This window comes from Colossoma macropomum, unplaced genomic scaffold (genome assembly GCF_904425465.1).
Source record: "Colossoma macropomum unplaced genomic scaffold, Colossoma_macropomum, whole genome shotgun sequence".
NCBI classification, from domain to species: Eukaryota; Metazoa; Chordata; class Actinopteri; order Characiformes; family Serrasalmidae; genus Colossoma; species Colossoma macropomum.
In genome coordinates, this window is record NW_023494809.1 from 20,032,260 (window position 1) to 20,045,336 (window position 13,077).

A 13,077-nucleotide genomic window follows, 5' to 3' on the forward strand; every position below is an offset into this window, starting at 1 on the left:
AAGAGAGAGAGGGAGAGTCTGTTCTCCTCCAGTCACTCTGTGTGTTCTCAAGAGTACATCAGAAATGTAATGACAAAAAAAGCAGAGAAAAATCCCCCCTTCTCTCTGCCAAAACACTCAGTGGTGTAAACGCCTTATGAAGTGAGCCCCATTTCAACCTACAAGTCTTCTAATAACAAAAATGTCAATCCTGACTCCTCCCACCCGCTGTTAGAGCAGCGTCTGTTTGTTTTCATACATTTTTTAGGACAAAAAAAAGCTCTAACTTTGTACGAGAGAGAAACAGAGCTAATGTACAAAGCCAGCCAAATGCTCCTGACTTGTGAATGCTCCTTACGCTTACAAAAATTCTCTCGTACACACACACACACACACATACACATGTATATACACACACATACATATATATATATATATATATATATATATATATATATATATATATATATATCGCTGCTGCCGGAACAAAACCTCGCATCTCCATTTTTGTTTTTCAGTTTTTGACATAATTTGAAAATGCCTGTAGCCCTTTACATAATGTAATTATGTATTAATTTCATGATGAATGAAATGACTTGGGCGGGGTTCCATTGACTTACATTAAAAGTAAAGTAAGTTTTTCCTTCTCCTGTAAAGTTACCATTTTGGAGATATGAGGTTTTGTTCTGACAGCAGCAAGATATATACATACATATATATATATATAATATAAAATACTTACTTATTACACACACACACACACACACACACACACACACATATATATATATATATATATATATATATATATATGTGTGTGTGTGTAATAAGTAAGTATTTTCTAAGCATAAGGGGCATTTAAATTTTTATGTTATCTGTGTTTCACTTTTGAAATGCGATGAATTCAAGATATTTATTTAATTAGAACCTAATTATTGATATTGAGCTTTTTCAGTCATTTTAAAATCTTCCAAAGCTCTGTTCATCATTCTGGACACATTTAACATTTCTTATTTTTTATTTACCTCTTCCTTTTTTAACAGCTTCATGTTTATTTACATGCTCATTTACCTGTTACAACAGTATGGCTGTCTAATCAGAGAGTGTGGGTGCTAGTCTGGCCTGTCTACAGTCCAGACCTGTCTTCTACTGAAAACGTGTCTTATAAATTTTATAATATCACAATAGAGGCCCAGCTGGACAGGTGCTGCACAGCTGAAGAAAAAAAAAATCTGCACTGAAAACTTCATCGACTGGTGTCTTCATTCCCCAAATGTATTCTAAGTGTTGTTAAAAGGAATTACTATTTTATTAGTATGTCGTTAGTATTTTTTTGGAATTGAGTTCATATGGTCCTACATCCTGACACTGTATATAATAATAATAATAATAATAATAATAATATTCTGAGCAGATGAAATGTTGCTTTGCTTTCTCTCACCTTTATAGTCGAAGTTAAGGTTCAGGTAATTGTTGTCTCGGTTGTTCTGGGAGAACGGCGGACTGTGAAATTAAAAGAAAGAGAGAGAGACAGAATAATAAGACAAATGGTGGGCTATTTTTGCTCTGAACTCTCCTCTTGGCCTGGGTGAGGCTGGCTCTTGGCTGCAGAGGATGAATGGCCTACATTCCCACACAGTAAAGCCTCCACTGTGCCAAGCTCCTGCTGAGAGAGGAGCTGCCTGAACACCTGTCAGCCAACCAGGGAAGGACGCAGACTGACAGAGCCTTCATCTGATCTTACGCTGACCACCATAATGCAGCTCCACATACCTGTCTGAGATATTCAGCTAGTAACTACTAGAATGACCTGAATGCAATTTTATAATCCAGCCTGGGCAGGAAAACTGTCTTTGGTCTCAGGAGGCACAATAAATACGACGTTAAATACTATGTACATCAAAAACGATATGTATAGATTAACAGTAACATATAATAAAATACACTGGGTTGCCAGTTTATTAGCCATACCTACCCCATATTTAGCCATACCTGTCCCTTACCTATACTGGCCATTTTATCAGAAAAAGTAACAGATGGGCTACAGTCAGTAATTGTAAAGCAAAGTGCACCTACAATTGTATGCAAAAGTTTGAGCGCCCCGATTAAATGACACATTTTGTTGATTATCTAAGTGAAAATAAGTTAACATATTCTCTGCAGAGAACACAATTGCTGTTTATTTGCTGAATTTAACATAAATAATAAAAAAATAAAACATAGAATGTGGCCTGTGCAAAAATTAAGGCATGTCTTATTAAAAATAAAACATTTTTATGCCATATTTTAGTCTATTCTCTGTAGAAGATGTGTTAATTTCCCTTAGAAAACCAACAAAACATGCACTTTGACCAAACTTTTGCATACAACTGTATGTGGTAGGTAAATCTAAAAGGACAGCCAATGAACGAAGGTAGGTGTGCCAAATGAACAATGTACATAAAATTATGAAAGAGTATTGCACGAATAAAAATTAAATAATCATTAAAGAATTAAATAATCACCTATACATGTTTCGGTTGCTAGCATGAGTCTTTAGCATTGACCTGAGGATAATAACTCAAACATGTTATAATTAATCCACTCCTGATTCTTGTCCAACAACTACATTTAATAAACAATTGATTCTGCCACAGAACCAGACTGATCTAAAGTGAGTAAATTAAATATTGTACACTTACACTGTACATAAATATTGTTTAGCTTATATATCAGAAAATCCAACTGTCAGGTTTGCACTCAGGCAATCTCAGAGAACATTTGGGCCAATGGAAATGTAATATTTCAGATATGGACATTAATGGGTTAATGACAGTCAGTTCAGTCTGTTTTATAATAGGCTGGCTGATGTCATTAGGTGATGACCAGTAATTGACTGTGTTATAATAGAGATGATCTTTTCCAGAGACTGATAGGTGGACCGCTAGGGTTGGGGACTGCCAGACAGACTAGCGTGCAGCGATGCACGTTCACATAACTTACTGTTAGTAAACTCAGAGCAAGTCCAGGAACAGCCAGGACACTGTTTAGGCCACTTCTGATCAGGACTTTAAGACTTTAAGAGTTTTGTGCGATTCAGTCTTTTTCATAACGTTCCACATTTTGTTACAGACACTGACGGTATTCTAAACAGAACGCTGCATCAGTTCTTGGTGAGTTAGGAACAGAGCAGTTGGGGAATGTTAACTGTCCGCTGACGTTAGCATACAGCTCGCCAGCCATGTTAACCCAATTCAGACTTAAAGATGTTTACATTAATCGAGCAATGCTTACACTTGATTTGACGCAGCGCAGACCTGCAATGACTTCTCTTAAACACCGAGAAATAAACATAAGCAAGCGCGCACATAAACACAAGCCAATTATTACACTCGCTCAGCATGTTTCATTTAGTTTTCTGACTGATATGCAGTTATTTTGAACTGTTCAAACTGTGACCTACAGACATTTCAGCCCCTTAAACTGGAAGCATCTGTCGTCAGATCAACACTTTCCTTCTTCAATCTTATCTACCTACTGACTTTACATATTGATTTTACAGAAGTTACCGAATACTTAATAAAAATTAATCACTGAGTAATTATTGTTATTGTATAACATATAGTAATCACTGAATAATTCATAATAATTACCGAGTAATTTGTAGTTATTGTACAATTTATAGTAATTACTGAAAACTGTATAGTAGTTACCGAATAGCTCATACTCATTACTGAATCATTTATGATGGTGAATAATTAATAGTAATTACTGAATAATTCATAAGTAGATACCGAATAAATCACTTACTAAATAACTTACATTAATTACTGCATAATTCATACTGGTTACTGACTTTCATAGTAATTACTGAGTAATTCTTAGATAATAAATAATTTATAGTAGTTACTGAATATTCAGTTTTTAGTTACTGAATAATTTATAGTAGTTACTGAATAAGTTATTAGTTACTGAATCATTTATTTTAATTACTGAATAATGCATATTATTTACTAAATGATTCATACTGGTTACTGACTATTTCATAGTAATTACTGAGTAATTCTTAGATAATAAATAATTTATAGCAGTTACTGAATAGTCAGTTTAGTTACTGAATAATTTATAGTAGTTACTGAATAATTATATTAGTTACTGAATAATTTATGGTAATTACTGAATGTTATATTAGTTACTGGGTCATTTATTTTAATTACTTAATAATGCATATTATTTCCTAAATAATTAATAGTAGTCACTGAATAACTCATAGTTAATGAATAATTCACAGTGGTTACTGCATAAGTTATAGACGTTACAACTGTTGCATGTTGCACATAAAGTTCAATGCTTTTTCCACAGTACAAAGTAAACAAGACAATACTCTAACTTTGGATATTTTCAGTTCTTTGTTTATTTAAGCTAACACTGCTGATGCTGTACTCTGTATGAAGGCGAATCAAAATCATGCACGTTAATTTGACTCGGCTGGCTGGGTGCACAAGGAATTTACATGTGCCACTTGTGAAGCTTTACAAAGAGCTGAAAAGTCAAAAGGTTAGCTGTGTTTTACAGTATTACTCAGTGTTTTCTTCCTGTAGTCTCACTGTGGTATCACACATTGTAATACTGTACTACTGATATTAGCATCACAGCTTTAAGTTACTGAGTAATTCATAGTAGGAGGTGAATCATAAGGCTTAAGACTATCAACCGTGAAATAAGTCTGAAGGGGTTAAGAGAGTGTGAACTGAACTAAGGTCAATGTAAAAGGCCACAGTTTGCAGTGTGTATTGTCCGGCTCTGGCTGTGTTAATGCAGCTGACCCTGCACCCCCCCAGCCCGGTGATGTCAGCGGCCTGCAGGACGAGACCCCGGATAGCAGGCACACACGCCCGGAGAGAGGGAAGAAATTTCCATGCACTCGTTTCCTGACATTGTTCGGAAAGCCAGAGGCCAGATAAGGCTCGTGCAGGTAGCGCCGTTTCCGTCTTTTCCTTCTCTCTCTCTCTCTCACTCGCTCTCTCTCTCTCTCTCTCTTTTCCTGTCTTTACTCCTTCTTCCACTGTCTCTCTATTATACTACCATCTACTACACTCACTTGCCTACATTCATTTACCTAATTCATTACATACTGGTTACTTTAATAACAGTATTCAGAATATCAGTTTTAACATTTTCTCTCTCGCTTGCTCACTCTCTCTCTCTCTCTCTTTTCCGCCTCACTATTCCTTTCACATTGTAATTTCCATTTTTTTATTCTTAAATTCAATTCACTACATTTATTTACTTTATTCAATTAGTTACAACAGAATTGCTATCTCTCTCTCTTACTTTTATCTGTTCTTACTATTCTTTTCACATTTTTTTCATCCTTGTATTAATTTCACCATTTTTATTTACCTTATTCTATTCGTACTGGGTGTTCTAGTAACAATACTATGTGGTCAATTCTGAAGCATAAATCATTTACAACATAATTGCTTTCCCTTTGTGTCTCTGTCTCTCTTCCTTGCTCTCTCTCTCTCTCTAACTCCTTTACTATCTCTCCCACTTTTCCCCACTCTCACTCCCCTTTCCATCTCATTTATACCCATTCACTAATTCTAATGCCTTATTTATTACATTCTGGGTATTTTAATAACAGCACTGTACAGGCAATTCAGAACAATAAATTAGCCACAGTATAACTGCCCTCTCTCTCTCTCCCTCTCTCTCTCTCTCTCTCTCTCTCTCTCTGTCTCTCTCTCTCAGCAATAGCTCTGGAATCCAGGCGTCCAGATAAGGCCATTGTTACCACGGCAACACACTGGGCTTTCCTGGTTGGCCTCCGCCGCGACCCGATTCCATTCCTTCGGCGGGGAGCCGCACTAGTGGTATTACCACACACACGCACACTTGCTCTAATGCAGCAGCCACGCCCGTCACTGACGCAACCGCTGTTCCGGAAGGTTCCACTCACCTGTCCAGCGCCTGGTCCAGAGACTGGCAGCTGCTGGAGAGCGAATCATCAGCGCTGCCAAACGGCTCCATGATCTGCAGGAAACAAACACAACATCAAACTTGACTGATAACTATTACAGCCTATTATCTTTAGTTTATCTATATCGCTGCAGTTGGAACAAAGCCTTGTATCTCCAGTTTTGTTGTTGCCCTTTATACGGTGTTAAACTCCATGATGAATGGAGTGCTCCAAAATTACTTGGAAAGAAATACTTAGCCCATATCCTACATTTTTCTTGTATTTTATTTTTCCCTGAGGTCCACTTCTAACATTTGTGTGGTTTTATGCACCAAAAACAGTCATGATCATTTTCCAACCTTTTCCAACCTCTTAGAATTAAACACGGTGTTTGCTACTGTGCCTTTAAAACTGATATATGTAAATGATCTCTACTCTGATTGGCTGCCCTGTATTGTGTCTCATTCAAAAAGCAGTCTTCTCCAAATACTAACTTTACAGGGCAAAAAATTGTTATGTTAATGTAATGAGGTTTTATTCTAAGCAATTTTGGATCATTTCTTCTGGTCCAGTCTTTATGAAATGTTCACACAGTGTAAAACGCCTCTATTTTGATATGACCCTTAGTGGGTTCCTCTGAAGGTTCTTCACGATTGCTTTAAAGTAAACTTAATCAGCCTGAGAGGTCTATCAGTAACTCAGCACTTACGTTAGGGTCGAGCGTCTCTGGGATGAACTCTCCTTCGCTGTGGATGCTGGTGTAGGAGCCCTGTCGAGCAATCTGCTGCTGCTCCTCAGGGACGCTGCCTGGAGGGGGCGAGCTGCGGCCTGTGTGCAGAGAGCCTGCAGAGAGAGTGAGAGGAAAAGAGAGAACTTTTACTGCCAAATGTGCAACAATATTCAACAAAATCCCTGAATGTGACTAAATTCAATGTATCTGCTATTTGGCTGGCAGCTACGGTGCCAGTTGTTTCTAGTACAATGTACATATTTAAAAAGCTGACTCCCAACAAACACACAACATTGCTACTACGTTGTCAAAAGTTGGTGCTGTTTACATTGTCTGAACAAGATTGTCATAACGCTGTCACAACCTCAATATTAAGCAACGTTGCCGGGCGGTGTTATGACTACCTGGCCATTGTTTATCAAGCACCCCAGTGTAAGAACACTGATCTAAGATCAGGCCTCATCAGTCCATGTAGTCCTACTCAATGCTATGTAAAAGGCATAAACAAACATCAGATCGGCATTATTAATCTGAGATGTGAAATAAACGTGGAACTTAAGAGGATTCTAGGAGGTTGTGACAACAAACTGATAACGTTGCCATTACATTGTCACAATGTTGTCAGATTATGTTGTCCCAACTTTGTGGAGAATCACATTTCAACACTTTCACAACACTGAGGGCACCAAAACAACAGGTTGTCACAACATGGTCACAACGTAACTGTGTAGCAATGGTCTACAATTTGCAACTGTGAACCTGGAAAGCGCTCCTACAGTTGTATGCAGAAGTTTGAATACCCCCAGTGAAATTACATGTTTATTTTCTCTACAGGAATCACACTTAAATATTATATTTTTCGGCTCATTTCAGTGCACAATTTCTATTTATTTACATAAAATGTGCCTTATCTTTTGCACAGGCTACATTTATTTTTTTCCAATATGTTAAATTCAGCAAATAAACAGAAACTGTGCATTAAAATGTGCAGAAAGCTTTAACACAAAAAGATGTGTTAACTTATTTTCACTTGGGGCACTCAAACTTGGTATACATTGCTTATAAAGTGGCCAATGAGTACTTCATGTGGTGTTTCTGATATTTTGTACATGAACTGTATGTGGTATTGAAGGACTTACGACTTACAACTTCATTGTGAATGGGCGGGGCTAAACTGCTATAGACTGAATAGGTGGAGATATGTAAATGTTTTTGTATGACATCACAAAAACAATGAGTTCGAAACGAGCTGTTTTTGCTGCTGAGTTTCCATAAACTTCTTTATTTTAATAAAAGCAAGTGACATTAAGCTTTCCATGATACGGGCCTTTTAACAGATGTATGATGAACAGATTAAAATGCTGTGACAAAATTATAACTTAATATGGTCATATCAATCAAGAGAGAGAGAGCAATATATACATATATTTATATATATATATATATATATATATATATATATATATAGAGAGAGAGAGAGAGAGAGAGAGAGCAGAGAGAGAGAGCAGAGAGAGACATAGTAAATTGAGCCAAAGCTGGAGTCTGAGTTTAAGAAATGAACAGAATAGAAGGAAGGAAGCAAAGAAAAAGGAGCAAAGGAGTAATGGATGCTGGTGGGAATGAGTCAAGCAAAGTGGAAAAAAAGACAAAAACCAAGCATTAAAGAGAGAGAAAGTGTGTGTCATAAGAAGAAAAAAGGAGAGAACAAGGAGAGAAACAAAGCATGTGGGAGAGAAGAGGAGATAAAGGAGGATGAGGTGAGAGAATTAGAAGGATAAGAGCAGACGAGGGCACGAGTTAGAGAGAGAGAGAGGGAACAGTGATGGAGAAATGAAAGAAGGTCAGAAGGGACACATTTTTATGAAGAGTAAATGCTGAAAGGCGCCAGCGATGGAAAAAGTGATATATATATATGTGGCTGTAGAGTGAAAAAAAACGACTGATAAAATAGACTGAAGTGTCACCTTTCACCCCAATTACAGCACAAACACTGTCTCTTCTCACATTAATATACAGAAACAATGTCCTTCACTCTATTTATCTCAGCCGACCAGGGTAAAAAGAAAAACAGAGTGAGGGGAAAAGAGAGAGAGCTGCTCAGGGAATCTGACAAACAGAAAGTTTGAAGGAGCTTCTTTTGATCTCGATCATTCGGTCTCGTTCTCATTGTCTGTCTCACTCATTGTCTCTCCCTCTCTCTTTGCCTTTCATCTCTGTCTCTCTTTTCCTCTGTCCCTTTCTCACTGTTCTCTCTGTCTTTCTGTACCTTTGTCTCTCTCTTTTTTCCTCTCTCTCTGCCTCCCTTTCCAACCTTTTTCTTTTTCAATCTCCTTTTCTCTGTCCCTTTCTCACTATTCTCTCTGTGCTTTTTCCCTTAATCTTTTTCCTCTCTCTCTGCCTCCCTTTCTCTCTTCTCACTTTTCCTTTATCTCTCACTCTCTCCTTTCCTCTCTTGCTCTGCCTCCCTTTCTCTCTTTTCATTCATTTCTCTTTTCCTCCCTTCCTCTGCCTCACTTTCTTACCTTTCTACCTTTCTCTCTCTCTCTACTCACTTTTCCTCTCTCTCTTTGCCACTCTCTCCTTCTCTCTCTTTTCCTCTATTGCTCTGCCTCCCTTTCTCACCTTTTTCTCTTTCTTGTTCTCATTCTTTCTCACTCCTCTTTGTCCTTCTCTTTCTCTTCTCTTTTCCTTTATCTCTCTTCTTCTCTCTCTCTCTGCCTCCCTTTCTCACCTTTCTCCCTTTCATTCTCATTCTTTGTCTCTTTTTGCCTCTCTCTCTCTCTCTCTCTCTCTCTCTCTCTCTCTCTCTCAGCCTAAGAGGACAAAAAAGGGAAAAAAAGTGAGAGGGGAAAGGAGTGAGCTGCTCATTGAATCATTTGCCAAAAAATGAAAAGCACGTTCTCTCTTTCTTTCTCCCACTCTTTTTGTCTCTTTGCCTCATCTGTTTTTTTTCCTTCCTTCTCTTTCTTTCACTGTCCTTCCCCCTCAGCCTCTTTCTCTCTGTTTCTATGAAAATGAGCTTTTGTTGGTGAGCCTGTATTAATTAAAATAGTGCCAAAGCATAATAACCATAATGTTACCGTAATAATAATAATAATAATCTCTATCTCTCTATCAGTCTCACTAGCCAAAATAATACTGCTCATTAACTGTGGGCAACATAAGAAATGACCAAAATTGTGTGATTTTTTTTTCCCTTGTTTGCTGAAGTCATAAGCGTTCTTACAGCACATTCTGTCCATTTCAACTTGTTTAAAACCACAGCATCTCACTGAAAGCATTAGTTGCATGCTAATAATCCACCAGCTAACCGGTCAGATCACATTCCGGATTACCACTGAAACAGCCCTTAGAGTGTTACTAAATACACGAAGATTCAGACTGGCGGCTAAGGAAGTGTTATCACCGTCATAATCGTTGGGGGGGGGGATTGCGCACAGACAACAGAATGTCGAGTTGCACACGTGCATTTGCACAATCGTTTATTGTTAAAGATGATGTCATTTTGAGACCTATCATGTCAAACACGAGGAAAAGCCTCATGCTCTGATACATTCAAATAATACTCCATTCTTTTGCAATTTGCCTGGTGTGAAAGTGAGATTTTATCCTCTCGAGAGGGGTCAAAGTAGATCATGAATCCAACTAATGAATTAATAATTTAATCTTTAGGAGCTGCAGTTATGACTGGTGATAACAGAAGTCATCTCTCTCTTACAGCTCACTAAAACAAGTGGAGAAATTCTGCGAAGTGCAAATTCTAAACTTTCAATGCATTTGTGCTATTAAGAAAAAGAGAAGATATTTTATTATGATTTTGAGTTTGATGAAAAGGTGCCATTATTTTGCAGAAAGAAAAAACACCTTTTAATAGTTTAACTATCATTAAATACGTAACAATACCATTTAAGTACTACAGCAAAGCTACAATAATAACTCTAGACTGGTTTGATGTGTCCTGGACACTACAGACTGACCAAATATAACAGCAGCTGTATCTGCGTCACACATTTGCATTCATTTGCATTCAGAAGTGTTACGTCGTAGCCAAGTTTCGACTCTGATAACCTGCCCTTCAAAAACGACGGAAATAACAGTCCACAGATCAGCCTCTACTCAGCCAGCGCAGTGGACAGAGAAAAAGGCAGCTAATGAAGTGATAAAGCTGCTGAGTTAACAAGCCGCTACGTATGTGTGCACAAAAAGGTATCTTGGCAAGTGAAAGCATCTTAAAGGCAGCTAATATCTATACCTACAAATTTTAGGCACCTAAAGATCAGGATTAAAAGTGGGCAATAAGCATTTATTTGCTCTGAAAAACGTTAGTATTAGAAAAAATACAAATAATATTGATGCGATAAGTGATGATTTTACATATGTCGATGACCTCTATACGTTCTCCATGGTGCAGCCCAGCATTACTTGTAGTAATCATTTAATCAGTAAACAAGGGGTCGGCAACATACGGCTCTTTTACTGCCCTGTTGCGGCTCCACAGCAGAATTAGATTTTTTTTTAAGTAAAAATAAAATAATCCTCCTTTGCAGTAAAATAAAGCTCTGCTGGTGGCTGTAACACAGTTTTAACAATTAATGGTCTTAAACGCTGGAGTTAATGTATATCTGCTAATTCGCCTTTTAACCCTGAAGGGTGTCACGCAGACACAGACAACAATCTCACCTAGTAGCTAACAAAACGGCAAAGAGAGAGATTTAAGACAAACACCAATGATGGAGATGAATGGACTTATTTGCATTCATAAGCACTCAGCTGGTTTCCTGATACCGAAGCTGAAGTCAGTTTCTCGTTCGAATTTTCCTGGTCCACCTTAAATGGTGCAGCAGTTAAATTCTGGCACCTCAGGTACCTTTTAAAGTGGAACAGGAAGCTCGCGATGGGCGCAACCGTCTAAGCGTTGGCCCTATCATAAGGAGATCGCGGGTTCGATCCCTGGTGATGCTACAGCCATCCATAGCCGGGAGTCCGAGAGAGCACAACTGGCCTCGCTCTCTCTGGGTGGGTAGGATGGCCCCTCCTTCTCCCCCCATCACTTAACGCGATGCTAGTCAGCGCAGGCGTCTGTTAGCTGACGTAACTGATCTGGCGGTTGGTGCTTTCCTCCGAGCGCGTTTGGCTGTCCAATGACGTTGCGTTAGCGGCAGTTCGAAAAGAAGCGGTGGCTGGCTTCACAGGTCTCGGAGGAAGCCTGTGTTAGCCTTCACCCTCCTAGGGTTGATCATGTGATTGGGGGAGTCCTAACTAGCGGGTGGAATTGGCGACGACAAAATTGGGGAGATAACTGGGTTAAAATCCGCCAAAAAAAAGAAGCTGGAGAATGAGAAGCGACTTCAGCCTCGTAAAAAGTCAAACGTCGAGACATTGTATGAAAAATTATTCAACTTTTCCTTAAGCTAAAGCTTAAAGCAGAGCAAAGTAAGTCTGCGTTTTCGTTTATATTATATGTTTAGCCAATATTAGTACATTAGCACAAACTGAGGTATATTTACAGCCAGGATGGTAAAATGGAAATAAAATGTTGTGGCTCCCAAGGTGGTTTGATTTTTGTTGAAAGGACAAAATGGCTCTTCTTAACATTTGGAATGCTGACCTCTGATTTAAAATCTGGTCTGGCTGACCAGTGCTTCATTATGTTAAATAAAGAGTGCTGGTGATGAACTTTGACAAATCCACATGATGGCTGGGGGGCATCCAAGAGAAATATGGAACCAAATTTTGTTCTTCAAACTAGCTCACAGCATATGAACTACTTTTTTCAAAAGCAGATATTCTTGTATTTATGTTTATTTGCATATATTCTAATGATATTTGGTGGTTTTACTAGCCAAAAAAACTTATTGCTAAGATAAATGGTCTTAACTAATGTACGCAGGTGCTTGCACAGTACTGTGTCATTCATATGTCAGAATTAAACCTTGTATCTCTAAACAAAACACACACACAAACACTTTATCCCATTTTGTCAGATTCACTTACATGTGGATTTAAAAGTTCTACAACTCCAGAATGGCATCCATCTGTTTCTCTGTATAATTTGTTAGCCTCCCTTTACCCCGTTCATCAATCAGGTCCTCCAGGACCACCCCAGAGCAGGTATTATTTGGTGGTGGATCATTCTCGCCACTGTTGGACTACAATCTGTAATTGCAGAACTACAAAGTGCTCCTATATGGTAAATGGAGCTGATAAAATGGACAACGATTGCGGACACAAGGATGGTGTACCTAATAAGGCGGCCAGTGAGAATTTCAACTGAGAAATGTACTTAAATGAAGTTATAAAGTTATACGGTTATGTTTAATTTTGGGGAATTGTTTTTGTTATGCTTTGTTATGTTGTTTTTAGTTCAAACTGTCCAGTTCAGCCTGTACTGCTGTCATATTTTTAAACAGGGAGTGACTCATACTGG

General features: G+C 38.2%; 1 protein-coding gene across 1 annotated transcript in view; it reads right to left on the minus strand.

The window, feature by feature from the left end:
* The window catches only part of map3k22 (mitogen-activated protein kinase kinase kinase 22), an 85,388-nt gene that overhangs the window by 19,538 nt on the left and 52,773 nt on the right, over positions 1-13,077 (minus strand). Inside the window, exons 9-11 of the mRNA XM_036558010.1 lie at positions 6,630-6,763; positions 5,921-5,994; positions 1,421-1,482 (exon numbers count right to left, since the gene is read on the minus strand). Of these exons, the coding sequence (XP_036413903.1) occupies positions 1,421-1,482; positions 5,921-5,994; positions 6,630-6,763 (270 nt within the window). The remainder of the gene's footprint in view (positions 1-1,420; positions 1,483-5,920; positions 5,995-6,629; positions 6,764-13,077) is intronic.